The following is a 15331-nucleotide window of genomic DNA, read 5'->3' as shown; positions in this document are numbered from 1 at the left end:
GATCTAAATAACAGGTTCCTATAGTACTTGACCTGTATTAAAACATTCACGCCATTCAACTACAAAATTCAATTGCATATAAAAACAAATATACAAGCATAGGTAGTATTGTCTGGAATATAACTGTTATTATGATTTGTTAGAGCCTTAAGATGTTCATCAACACATTTACAGCATTGATTCAGTAAGATGTTCCTCAACACATTTACAGCACTGATTCAGTAAGATGTTCATCAACACATTTACAGCATTGATTCAGTAAGATGTTCCTCAACACATTTACAGCATTGATTCAGTAAGATGTTCCTCAACACATTTACAGCATTGATTCAGTAAGATGTTCCTCAACACATTTACAGCACTGATTGAGTAAAATATCCCTCAACACATTTACAGCACTGATTCAGTAAGATGTTCCTCAACACATTTACAGCATTGATTCAGTAAGATGTTCCTCAACACATTTACAGCACTGATTCAGTAAGATGTTCCTCAACACATTTACAGCACTGATTCAGTAAGATGTTCCTCAACACATTTACAGCATTGATTCAGTAAGATGTTCCTCAACACATTTACAGCACTGATTCAGTAAGATGTTCCTCAACACATTTACAGCACTGATTCAGTAAGATGTTCCTCAACACATTTACAGCATTGATTCAGTAAGATGTTCCTCAACACATTTACAGCACTGATTGAGTAAAATATCCCTCAACACATTTACAGCACTGATTCAGTAAGATGTTCCTCAACACATTTACAGCACTGATTCAGTAAGATGTTCCTCAACACATTTACAGCATTGATTAGTAAATTCCTCAACTTACGCACTGATTCAGTAAGATGTTCCTCAACACATTTACAGCACTGATTCAGTAAGATGTTCCTCAACACATTTACAGCACTGATTCAGTAAGATGTTCCTCAACACATTTACAGCATTGATTCAGTAAGATGTTCCTCAACACATTTACAGCACTGATTCAGTAAGATGTTCCTCAACACATTTACAGCATTGATTCAGTAAGATGTTCCTCAACACATTTACAGCATTGATTCAGTAAGATGTTCCTCAACACATTTACAGCATTGATTCAGTAAGATGTTCCTCAACACATTTACAGCACTGATTCAGTAAGATGTTCCTCAACACATTTACAGCACTGATTCAGTAAGATGTTCCTCAACACATTTACAGCACTGATTCAGTAAGATGTTCCTCAACACATTTACAGCACTGATTCAGTAAATGTTCCTCAACACATTTACAGCATTGATTCAGTAAGATGTTCCTCAACACATTTACAGCACTGATTCAGTAAGATGTTCCTCAACACATTTACAGCACTGATTCAGTAAGATGTTCCTCAACACATTTACAGCACTGATTCAGTAAGATGTTCCTCAACACATTTACAGCACTGATTGATCAGTAAGATGTTCCTCAACACATTTACAGCACTGATTCAGTAAGATGTTCCTCAACACATTTACAGCACTGATTCAGTAAGATGTTTCCTCAACACATTTACAGCACTGATTCAGTAAGATGTTCCTCAACACATTTACAGCATTGATTCAGTAAATTTCCTCAACACATTTACAGACTGATTCAGTAAGATGTTCCTCAACACATTTACAGCACTGATTCAGTAAGATGTTCCTCAACACATTTACAGCACTGATTCAGTAAAATATTCCTCAACACATTTACAGCACTGATTCAGTAAAATTTCCTCAACACATTTACAGCACTGATTAGTAAGATGTTCCTCAACACATTTACAGCACTGATTCAGTAAAATGTTCCTCAACACATTTACAGCACTGATTCAGTAAATATTCCTCAACACATTTACAGCATTATTCAGTAAAATATTCCTAACACATTTACAGCACTGATTCAGTAAGATGTTCCTCAACACATTTACAGCACTGATTCAGTAAGATATTCCTAACACATTTACAGCACTGATTCAGTAAGATGTTCCTCAACACATTTACAGCACTGATTCAGTAAAATATTCCTCAACACATTTACAGCACTGATTCAGTAAGATGTTCCTCAACACATTTACAGCACTGATTCAGTAAGATGTTCCTCAACACATTTACAGCACTGATTCAGTAAGATGTTCCTCAACACATTTACAGCACTGATTCAGTAAAATATTCCTCAACACATTTACAGCACTGATTCAGTAAGATGTTCCTCAACACATTTACAGCACTGATTCAGTAAGATGTTCCTCAACACATTTACAGCACTGATTCAGTAAAATATTCCTCAACACATTTACAGCACTGATTCAGTAAGATGTTCCTCAACACATTTACAGCACTGATTCAGTAAGATGTTCCTCAACACATTTACAGCATTGATTCAGTAAGATGTTCCTCAACACATTTACAGCACTGATTCAGTAAATTTCCTCAACACATTTACAGCATGATTCAAAATGCACTGATTCAGTAAGATTTCCTCAACACATTTACAGCATGATTCAGTAAATGTTCCTCAACACATTTACAGCACTGATTCAGTAAGATGTTCTCAACACATTTACAGCATTGATTCAGTAAGATGTTCCTCAACACATTTACAGCATGATTCAGTAAGATGTTCCTCAACACATTTACAGCACTGATTCAGTAAGATGTTCCTCAACACATTTACAGCACTGATTCAGTAAGATGTTCCTCAACACATTTACAGCATTGATTCAGTAAGATGTTCCTACACATTTACAGCACTGATTCAGTAAAATGTTCCTCAACACATTTACAGCACTGATTCAGTAAGATGTTCCTCAACACATTTACAGCATTGATTCAGTAAGATGTTCCTCAACACATTTACAGCACTGATTCAGTAAAATATTCCTCAACACATTTACAGCACTGATTCAGTACAATGTTCCTCAACACATTTACAGCACTGATTCAGTAAAATATTCCTCAACACATTTACAGCACTGATTCAGTAAGATGTTCCTCAACACATTTACAGCACTGATTCAGTAAGATGTTCCTCAACACATTTACAGCACTGATTCAGTAAGATGTTCCTCAACACATTTACAGCACTGATTCAGTAAGATGTTCCTCAACACATTTTACAGCACTGATTCAGTAAGATGTTCCTCAACACATTTACAGCACTGATTCAGTAAGATGTTCCTCAACACATTTACAGCATTGATTCAGTAAGATGTTCCTCAACACATTTACAGCACTGATTCAGTAAGATTTCCTCAACACATTTACAGCACTGATTCAGTAAGATGTTCCTCAAACACATTTACGGCACTGATTCAGAAAGATGTTCCTCAACACATTTACAGCATTGATTCAGTAAGATGTTCCTCAACACATTTACAGCACTGATTCAGTAAAATATTCCTAACACATTTACAGCACTGATTCAGTTAGATGTTCCTCAACACATTTACAGCACTGATTCAGTAAGATATTCCTAACACATTTACAGCACTGATTCAGTAAGATGTTCCTCAACACATTTACAGCACTGATTCAGTAAGATATTCCTCAACACATTTACAGCACTGATTCAGTTAGATGTTCCTCAACACATTTACAGCACTGATTCAGTAAAATATTCCTAACACATTTACAGCACTGATTCAGTTAGATGTTCCTCAACACATTTACAGCATTGATTCAGTAAGATGTTCCTCAACACATTTACAGCACTGATTCAGTAAGATGTTCCTCAACACATTTACAGCACTGATTCAGTAAGATATTCCTCAACACATTTACAGCATTGATTCAGTAAGATGTTCCTCAACACATTTACAGCATTGATTCAGTAAAATATTCCTCAACACATTTACAGCACTGATTCAGTTAGATGTTCCTCAACACATTTACAGCACTGATTCAGTAAGATGTTTCCTCAACACATTTACAGCACTGATTCAGTAAGATGTTCCTCAACACATTTACAGCACTGATTCAGTAAAATATTCCTAACACATTTACAGCACAGATTCAGTTAGATGTTCCTCAACACATTTACAGCACTGATTCAGTAAGATATTCCTAACACATTTACCGCAATGATTCAAAAGATGTTCCTCAACACATTTACAGCATTGATTCAGTAAGATATTCCTCAACACATTTACAGCATTGATTCAGTAAGATGTTCATCGAACACATTTACAGCACTGATTCAGTAAGATGTTCTCAACACATTTACAGCATTGGTCAGTAAAATAATCCTAACACATTTACAGCACTGATTCAGTACAATATCCCTCAACACACATTTCCGGCACTGATTCAGAAAGATGTTCCTAACACAATTTACAGCATTGATTCAGTAAGATGTTCCTCAACACATTTACAGCATTGAGTCTGTAAAATATTCCTAACACATTTACAGCACTGATTCAGTTAGATGTTTATCAACATCATTTACAGCACTGATTCAGTAACAGATGTTTCTCAACACATTCACAGCATTGATTCAGTAAATATTCCTAAACACATTTACGGCACTGATTCTGTAAGTGTTCCTCAACATTTACGCACTGATTCTGTAAGGAATGTTCTCAACACAAAGTTACAGCACTGATTCAGTTAGATGTTCATCAACACATTTACAGCACTGATCAGTAAGATGTTCTCAACACATTCACAGCATTGATTCAGTAAAATATCAACACATTTACGGCACTGATTCATAAATGTGTTCCTCAATACATTTACAGCACTGATTCGTAAGATGTTCATCAACAATTACATACTGATCAGTAAGATGTCCAGGAACAGGAATGGTTTGTCTCTACATCAAAGTGTACATACCTGTAGTAAGTCCCAGGAACAGGAATGGTTTGTCTCTACATCAAAGTGTACATACCTGTAGTAAGTCCCAGGAACAGGAATGGTTTGTCTCTACATCAAAGTGTACATACCTGTAGTAAGTCCCAGGAACAGGAATGGTTTGTCTCTACATCAAAGTGTACATACCTGTAGAAGTCCCAGGAACAGGAATGGTTTGTCTCTACATCAAAGTGTACATACCTGTAGTAAGTCCCCAGGAACAGGAATGGTTTGTCTCTACATCAAAGTGTACATACCTGTAGAGAGTCCCAGGAACAGGAATGGTGTGTCTCTACATCAAAGTGTACATACCTGTAGAGAGTCCCAGGAACAGGAATGGTGTGTCTCTACATCAAAGTGTACATACCTGTAGAGAGAGTCCCAGGAACAGGAATGGTTTGTCTCTACATCAAAGTGTACATACCTGTAGATAGTCCCAGGAACAGGAATGGTTTGTCTCTACATCAAAGTGTACATACCTGTAGAGAGTCCCAGGAACAGGAATGGTGTGTCTCTACATCAAAGTGTACATACCTGTAGAGAGTCCCAGGAACAGGAATGGTGTGTCTCTACATCAAAGTGTACATACCTGTAGAGAGTCCCAGGAACAGGAATGGTGTGTCTCTACATCAAAGTGTACATACCTGTAGAGAGTCCCAGGAACAGGAATGGTTTGTCTCTACATCAAAGTGTACATACCTGTAGAGAGTCCCAGGAACAGGAATGGTGTGTCTCTACATCAAAGTGTACATACCTGTAGAGAGTCCCAGGAACAGGAATGGTGTGTCTCTACATCAAAGTGTACATACCTGTAGAGAGTCCCAGGAACAGGAATGGTGTGTCTCTACATCAAAGTGTACATACCTGTAGAGAGTCCCAGGAACAGGAATGGTGTGTCTCTACATCAAAGTGTACATACCTGTAGAGAGGAATGTTGTCTCTACATCAAAGTGTACATACCTGTAGATGGTGTGTGTGTCTCTACATCAAAGTGTACATACCTGTAGAGAGTCCCAGGAACAGGAATGGTGTGTCTCTACATCAAAGTGTACATACCTGTAGATAGTCCCAGGAACAGGAATGGTGTGTCTCTATGTCAAAGTGAGAGAAGGCAGCAGTAAGAGTGTTACCCCTAGTCGTCTCTACAATCCAAGTACAGTTGCGATTGTGAGGGTAAGGCTGTGGGAAGTTAGGGCTCTCAATAATGCCACTAAAATCAGTCAGTCTCACATTACACACTGAAAACAAAAATTGTAAAATAATCTGGTATTAGCCCCCAAACCATTTGTTAGTGGGATTACAAATATCAGGTACATATGATATACATGTCTCCAAACCATGTGTTTGTGGGCATTACAAATATCTGGTAAATATAGTGTACAAGTTTGCAAAAATGAGTTTGTACGCATTACAAATATCTGGTACATATGATGTATACATTAGGAATATCTGCTACATGTAATGCACACGTTTCATAACCATGAGTTTGTGGGCATTATAAATATCTGGTACATATGATGTATAAGTCTCCAAACCATGGATTAGCTAACATTAGGAATATCTGGTACATGTGATACACAAGTCTCACATCCATGAGTTTATGGGCATTACAAATATCTGGTACATATGATGTACACGTCTCCAAACCATGAGTTAGCGAACATTATGAATATCTGGTACATGTAATGCACACGTCTCACAACCATGAGTTTGTGGGCATTACAAATATTTGGTATATATGATGTATAAGTCTCCAAACCATGAATTAGCGAACATTAGGAATATCTGGTACATGTAATGCACACGTCTCACAACCATGAGTTTGTGGGCATTACAAATATCTGGTACATATGATGTATAAGTCTCCAAACCATGAATTAGCGAACATTAGGAATATCTGGTACATGTAATGCACACGTCTCACAACCATGAGTTTGTAGGCATAATAAATATCTGGTACATATGATGTATAAGTCTCCAAACAATAAGTTAACGGACATTTGTGATATTTGGTACGATTCACCAAACCATTAGTTAGTGGCATTACAAATATCTGGTATAGAAAATATAGAAAAGTCTCTTTTTTTTTTATCCATATTTACCAGCATGGTATGAAGTCAGGAGAAGTCTATTTGTACTTACTGACTTAAAAGTGTGGTATGAAAGATTGAAGCCCCTCCCTGCCGGAGAAAAGTCTGTCTGTACTTTATCAATACTTATCAGTGTGGTATGAAATAGGGAAGCCCCTCCAGGTCACAGAGTAGTCTGTCAGTATTTTACCATTACGTACCAGTGTGGTATGAGATATGGATGCCCTTATCTGCCAGAGACTAGTCTGCCTGTACTTTATCATTACTTACCAGTGTGGTATGAGATATGGACGCCCCTCCCTGCCACAAAGTAGTCTGTCTGTATTTTATCATTACATACCAGTGTGGTATGAGATATGGACGCCCCTACCTACCACAGAGTAGTCTGCCTGTACTTTATCAATACTTACCAGTGTGGTATGAGATATGGACGCCCCTCCCTGCCACAGAGTAGTCTGCCTGTACTTTATCAATACTTACCAGTGTGTTATGAGATATGGACGCCCCTCCCTACCACAGAGTAGTCTGCCTGTACTTTATCAATACTTATCAGTGTGGTATGAGATATGGACGCCCCTCCCTGCCACAGAGTAGTCTGCCTGTACTTTATCAATACTTACCAGTGTGTTATGAGATATGGACGCCCCTCTCTGCAACAGAGTAGTCTGCCTGTACTTTATCATTACTTACCAGTGTGTTATGAGATATGGACGCCCCTCCCTGCAACAGAGTAGTCTGCTGCCTGTACTTTATCATTACTTACCAGTGTGTTATGAGATATGGACGCCCCTCCCTGCAACAGAGTAGTCTGCCTGTACTTTATCATTACTTACCAGTGTGTTATGAGATATGGACGCCCCTCCCTGCAACAGAGTAGTCTGCCTGTACTTTATCAATACTTACCAGTGTGGTATGATATATGGACGCCCCTCCCTACCACAGACTAGTCTGCCTGTACTTTATCAATACTTATCAGTGTGTTATGAGATATGGACGCCCTTATCTGCCACAGACTAGTCTGTCTGTATTTTATCATTACGTACCAGTATGGTATGAGATATGGACGCCCCTCCCTACCACAGAGTAGTCTGTCTGTACTTTATCATTACTTACCAGTGTGTTATGAGATATGGACGCCCCTCCCTACCACAGAGTAGTCTGCCTGTACTTTATCAATACTTACCAGTGTGTTATGAGATATGGACGCCCCTCCCTGCCACAGAGTAGTCTGTCTGTATTTTATCATTACGTACCAGTGTGGTATGAGATATGGACGCCCCTCCCTACCACAGAGTAGTCTGTCTGTACTTTATCATTACTTACCAGTGTGGTATGAGATATGGACGCCCCTCCCTACCACAGAGTATTCTGTCTGTACTTTATCATTACTTACCAGTATGGTATGAGATATGGACGCCCCTCCCTACCACAGAGTAGTCTGCCTGTACTTTATCAATACTTACCAGTGTGTTATGAGATATGGACGTCCCTCCCTACCACAGAGTATTCTGTCAGTACTTTATCATTACTTACCAGTGTGGTATGAGATATGGACGCCCCTCCCTACCACAGAGTAGTCTGTCAGTACTTTATCATTACTTACCAGTGTGGTATGAGATATGGACGCCCCTCCCTACCACAGAGTAGTCTGTCTGTACTTTATCATTACTTACCAGTGTGGTATGAGATATGGACGCCCCTCCCTACCACAGAGTAGTCTGTCTGTACTTTATCATTACTTACCAGTGTGGTATGAGATATGGACGCCCCTCCCTACCACATACTAGTGTGCCACTTTATCTTACTTACCAGTGTGGTATGAGATATGGACGCCCCTCCCTACCACAGAGTACTTTATCAATACTTATCAGTGTGGTATGAGATATGGACGCCCCTCCCTACCACAGAGAAGTCTGTCTGTACTTTATCATTACTTACCAGTGTGGTATGAGATATGGAAGCCCCTCCCTGCCACAGAGTAGTCTGTCTTGTACTTTATCCACAAAGCGTTAGATCTTGACTGGATGGCATCAGGAGTTGTCGATCCACAGAATCTTCCTAGTTGTGTTCCTATAGAACTGCCATCCTTTATCTAAATAAAATAATATCTTTCATTTGTACTTAAAAATTGCAACGTAAAAGGTTACAGACGATTGGAAAGATTTATAAAATCTGTTACCTGTAAGTGATCGAGATCGGGTTATCGCAGTCGAGGGGTAATTTTTTTTTAAACATTATCCCCGATTAACATTTATTATTTAACATTATAACCGAGGTGTTAGCCGAGGTTGAGATGTTACAAAATCTTAGCCCGAGATTGAGATATCCGAGATTGATCGATATTACCGGTAATATCTCTTTTTTCTCGCGCCTTTAAGATGTAATAAAACCATCTGTAAACGCGTTCAATCTTGGGCCTCCTGGTTCAAAGTTGATTGAGCATTTCATATGCGCTTCGAATTTAGTCTATAGTTCGATTATATCAAAGAAAAGCGATGATCAATCGGTACATACTGTTTTAATAACTAAAAACAACAACCTAACTATGCACGGTTAATGACTGAATGTACTTATTTCTAATAATATTGATTGTCTGAAGCGTTTGACGTCACCTATTTGAGAGTATGACGTCACATGCGCGGGCTGTTACATGAATGGCGGTTAAAACCGCCAAACGTCGCGTAAAGGTAGAAGACAGATCGGATGAGATAGAAATATCTTGCACTGAGTATCATTTGAGATTTCCCTGTCCGAGATGAGAGAAATATATTTCTAACCCAAAACAAGAGACCTAATGGCCTTAACATTCATCTACCAACCATAGCAACAGTCAAATAGGAAATAAATACTGTCTTGGTGGCCATCTTAGATTTCAGAACAATTAGATTATACCGATAGTAGGCTAATTGAGATTCAAAATATGAAGCACCTAAGAAAAGGCAGTCACAAACCTCAATTCTTAGTATCCAAGATAATTTTTTTCAGATTCCTCTCAAAATCTTATATCCTTTTCAAGGCCAAATAGGAACATACATACTCATAGAAGTTTACAAAGCGCCTTTAATAACTTTCTGAGAAATAGTGATAACAAACTACAGTTTTAAAAATCAAAGATGGCTGCCGTCGACAATTTTTTGTCCAATTAAGCTCCCAAAATGCAACTTGCACAACAAGGGTCCAAAGCACTGGTCCAAGTAAAGCCTACATATGAGTTTACTACTACTTTTTAAGAAATAATGGTAATATTCTTCACCTATCAAAATCCAATATGACTATTTCATGCATATCGGTACTAAAATGCTCCACTTCCAAGATTCCAAGATTGATTCTGTATTTTGTGAGAAAGTGGTAACAAGAATCACTTACAGACAGATGTAAGGATAAACTGACAAACAGATGAAAGAACATTATAATGGACGAAAGCCAATTTTAATAGTCCAAAATCTGATGATGGTGGCTAAAGAATCCTAAAAACCCATTTTATAGTAAAATCGATATCTTTTCTCAATTTACCAAATTAATAAGCAGATGTTCAGACTCTAATTTCTAACATAAGCCAGTGTGTACATATACTGATTTTTTTAACTTATTTTTCCTCACTCCTACGAGGAAATGAACACTATTGAGAAACTTTACCAAGATGTAGTCAAAATAGCAGCTGGAGCCACCCTCCATATCAATGTCTGTAACATTAAGCACGATTTGGCTGCCTCGGGATACGGTGATGGTCCAGAAACACTCAGTATTGTGGGGGTAAGTATTCGGGTAATCAGGCGAGATAAAGCTACCTTCTGGAGTTGTCAAGTCTCCGCCACAACCTATTCAAGGTCATAAAAAGTCTAGGTTAAACATTAGTAATCTTTCTCAAAAGTTCGTAGCAAAGACGGTAGAATACAGTTTCACTTTTCCAGTAAGAGTAGCTTCTTTGTTATATTGTTAATTATAATTCTGTCGAGAGAAATACAAGTTTATTTTAGTAAGTCTAAAATTATCATGTACCAGGATTGGTGAAATACAAGTTTACTTTAGACCCAATATTTGTCCATATTAGTTTACAAACAAACTGTGTAACTGATCCACATGAAAAGTCTGTACAATATCTGTACAGACCTGTGGCTGTAGCTTCGTATACGATACGGAATCCTCGTGCAGAAAATGAACTGTCCGACTGAAATTTGATGTACATCCGATTGCTGTGTGATGTTATAATGTTGGCAATAGTGCTTCCACAGTATTTACCAACGAGAGGAGAGTCTTCAAAACCACCATTCCTGAAAAATAAGATCCTCAATTGTTACAAGGATTCAAATATAAAAATATAATCCACATTTAAAAGGTTAAATGAAAACACTACATAAATTAACAAGAATTGACTACAAGTCAGTCATGTCCCTCTTTTTTGCCTACATATATCACCGTATTGTTATGAGTACAGATAACATTTTTTTATAGTATCATCTCTAATATTTTCCCTTATTGGTCCCACCCTTACTGCCCTAGGGGGTCAGAGCCATGATTAATATAAACACTATTTCCCTTTCACTGAGGATGTTTCTGCCATGTCTGATTATAGTCAATACAACACCAAACGCAAATGTGAGTTAAAATGAATTACTAAGATTTGCCCCTTTTTGGCCCCAACCCTCCTACTCAAGGGGTCGGGGATTTATACACGCTTAGTTTCCCTTCCACAAAGGATGTTTCTGACGAAATTTTGCTAAAAGCTTGTGGATCGCGGGTTTCAATTTCAATAATATTATAATGACATTTTATACATCAAAAGGATCGGACATCAGGCTCCGCCTATTTAAGTCCTCTCCAGTTCATATTTCTAAGTATACACATAAATTCATTCTGCATTCATTAATACATATAAATATATACATATAGATTGAATACAGTACAGTAAAAAAGTAATTACTAATTAAAGGGGGATAACTCCAATTTTATTTTTAATAAAAAATGATTGGGAATTTATATTCCTAATGACTTTTTTCCCAATACGGGTTAGAATCATGTTCATTTATTGACAGACTAACATACATACACACCATGAGATAATTGGTCATAATGTCCCTGTGCTTATGCACACTGACCCATCCCCTTGGAATCCGTATGAGAGTCTGACAACAAGTAAGCATTTTATCTTTCGTTGTATATGAAAAAAATTGGTAGGAAATTGAATGCAATTTTTATACAATTGGAGTTAACCAACATGTATTGTTCTAATATGTACATAGTTTAATAATTCAATAAGATAACTATTATTGTATACAAATGTAGTAGATTCTCAATATTGCCGGGTTACATAAAATTTACACGGGCTCCATTATCATTATACCCTCATAACCTCAGCAAAATAAACATCTATTCCTTATATTTACAGTTTTTGAAGTAAATGAATATTATTTTTTCCGGTGGCAGTTGCATGTTTTTTTTATTAAAATACCTATATTTTGTTCTCTCCGGTCATCGTCAACGAGTTCAATTGAACAGCTGATTGAAATCGAGTCATTCATATGTTCCCGCTAAAAGTGGAGTCATGACCTCACGTTGCTACGCCATCGACGATTAACATAACAAAAGAATCGCGCGTGTTGTGCTAACATTATACACTGATACTGATTATACTAGAAAGCATGGTTATTGAGTCTATGTCATTGCAAACTGTAAATATTCAATAATCAGTATCTATCAAGCCCGGATAGTTTAGAGTAAGTTAGAAATAAATATCAACATGCACATTAGTTTAATTCTATTGCTAAGGGGGAATCGCGGTTCGATGACGTCCCCGATGTTTGCAGACGCGGTCACGTGACGCCCGTGAATCGGTCTCTCCTATTTTTACAACCGATTCAACCTGACGTGTTTATACTATCGTTAATAAACTCAATATGTATTACATATATCTGATGTTATTACTTTTACCATTGTATACTGTTTGGGAGAGTATATAATAAACTTATAATATTTACAACACGATCTAAGCATAATGTAATCACTAGTAGTACTTGGAAAGAAAAATTATTTTTCTGTACCGGGTCCCGCCCTACTTGCCTAAGGACATACATATTGGATGGGTGGAAACGGACCCAACACCAATAGATCATTGACACCTAAGGCCAGGTAAAAATATAAGTAAGTAACATAGCAATAAATATCAAATATCAAACCTGATTTCCAGAAAGTCAAACATACAGTTACTATGACTCTCCATCTCAAAGTCAGTGACATTGAGAAGGACTTGGATGTTAATAGGGGCAACTATTGCCCAGACACACTCTCTGTCATGAGGATAGTTATTAGGGAAGTTAGGGCTTGTTATCACTCCACTACTTGTCGCCAGAGTCCCGCCACAAACTGTAAAGGCAAACAATCTTTGAGTATTCACCGTAAGTAGCGTCTTTCTCTTAAAATCACCACTCCACTCTTCTGGAGAAGAGGTTTCAATTAAAAAACCCCTACCCTATAATTTAATGATGTTTTACAACAGTGTGATACTTATAACATCAGCAATGAATAACATATTACAATAAATCATGACGAACACGCTTACAGTCATAGTTATAATGTAGTAATTTTATTTCTTATCAAGGTTTCTGTCTTTAATACATGTATAACAAACTATGTTTAGACCGAAGTGATATAGGTGGTCCTAGAGGTTCGTTCTAACCATATTTTACTGTACATGAGTATTTCACATATGAATTACGCCGTAATATTTAATGCATCTAAAAGAAACCAAGGCATATGTATTTTTACTTTGCCTAACTTTGATAACTTACTAATCTCCCTGCATATTTGCTGTCATTGTTAACGAAAACCCCTTATCTTTTGTAGTAACCCTTAAGGTGACAGTTTACGTACCCGTAGAGGCATTAAGAGCAACATACGAAGCTGTGAAACCCTCATAGGCAATACTGCTATCAGCTTTGAATGTGACAGTCATGACATTTCCTGAAGAGGTTACACTCGGAGGAATAGTTCGGCCACAGAACCTGTTTACAAATCAAAATCATTCATGATATTCAGCTTTAACACAAATCATCCGTTTGGTTTAACCTTAAGATATAGGTTTTAATATGAACATAATGTAATTGCAATTGTTCATCCTTATAATTTGCAGTCTGAAAAAGGGAAATTTAACTTGAAGCCGATGGCTATTTTGGACACCCATTCAACTACCATTTATGAGAACATGACAACATAATGTTGCTCATTGTTGCCACGGTAACCTGTGGGTAGTGACCAGGTGTAACCATGTAAACCAAAATGACGGTAAATCTGCATGCTTTTTAACAGGCTCACCAACAGTTGCATCGAATACGTTGTCTGGGTAAGGAAATAGAGTTAGCTCGGATATCTGAATATGAGAAATTTACCTTTGAAAAGGCTACCGTTCTCAGACGTTGTTTTTCTAGACTGCCTAACCTTCTTCCTATTTCTTTCATTGGTGTGTCTTGGTTTCAACAAAAACATTTGAATAACAAATGATAACACTTAGAGCAGCTGTCCAAATCTTATGCATCGAGAAACAACTCACTTGTACTAGGGTTTGGTTTGGTAGTTACATACACAGCAGACTCAACCAGGTACCAATGGTATGAACCTGATATTGGAATGCACACATTTAGACGACTGTTTTTATTGATATATATTGGACCAAAGAAATAACAACTACCTTCACAGACAACTGTTTTTTATTGATATATATTGGACCAAAGAAACAACAAATACCTTCCCAGACGACTGTTTTTAATTGATACATCTTGCACCAAAGAAACAAAACCTACCTTCACAGACAACTGTTTTTAATTGATATATATTGGACCAAAGAAACAAAACCTACCTTCCCAGACAACTGTTTTTTAATTGATACATCTTGGACAAAAGAACCAACAACTACCTTCCCAGACAACTGTTTTTTAATTGATACATCTTGGACAAAGAAACAAAACCTACCTTCCCAGACAAGTGTTTTTTAATTGATACATCTTGGACTAAAGAAACAAAAATACCTTCACAGACAACTGTTTTTTAATTGATACATTTTGGACCAAAGAAACAAAGCATGCTTACATCTTGGACCAAAGAAACAAAACCTACCTTCCCAGACGACTGCTTTCCACAGCTGATGAGTTGTCGTAAATTTCGACGTAGTCGAAGTAACAGCTGGAACCACTGCCCTCTAGCATGAATGAATTGAAAGTGAGTCTGATGACCATACCAGGAGACACTGTGATCCTCCAGGTACAGTTGGCACCGTGAGGGTAGATGTTGGGATGGCCAGGACTCTGGAGGTTGCCACTTGGGTCCATCAAAACATGGTCACAAGCTGCAATTAAATATTAAGCAAAAAGACATGGCATGCCCAGATATGTACTACT

The 15331-nt window shown here is 37.5% G+C and overlaps 1 protein-coding gene across 1 annotated transcript in view; it reads right to left on the bottom strand.

Moving 5' to 3' along the window:
• LOC138322026 (cubilin-like) overlaps positions 1–15331 on the bottom strand; it is a 157923-nt gene that overhangs the window by 101600 nt on the left and 40992 nt on the right. Inside the window, exons 14-20 of the mRNA XM_069266083.1 lie at positions 15051–15279; positions 13812–13942; positions 13118–13304; positions 11055–11215; positions 10581–10762; positions 8883–9036; positions 5911–6092 (exon numbers count right to left, since the gene is read on the bottom strand). Coding sequence (XP_069122184.1) covers positions 5911–6092; positions 8883–9036; positions 10581–10762; positions 11055–11215; positions 13118–13304; positions 13812–13942; positions 15051–15279 — 1226 coding nt within the window. The remainder of the gene's footprint in view (positions 1–5910; positions 6093–8882; positions 9037–10580; positions 10763–11054; positions 11216–13117; positions 13305–13811; positions 13943–15050; positions 15280–15331) is intronic.

Source organism: Argopecten irradians, chromosome 4, assembly GCF_041381155.1.
Source record: "Argopecten irradians isolate NY chromosome 4, Ai_NY, whole genome shotgun sequence".
Lineage (NCBI taxonomy): Eukaryota > Metazoa > Mollusca > Bivalvia > Pectinida > Pectinidae > Argopecten > Argopecten irradians.
This window is presented reverse-complemented; position numbering and strand designations above follow the sequence as displayed.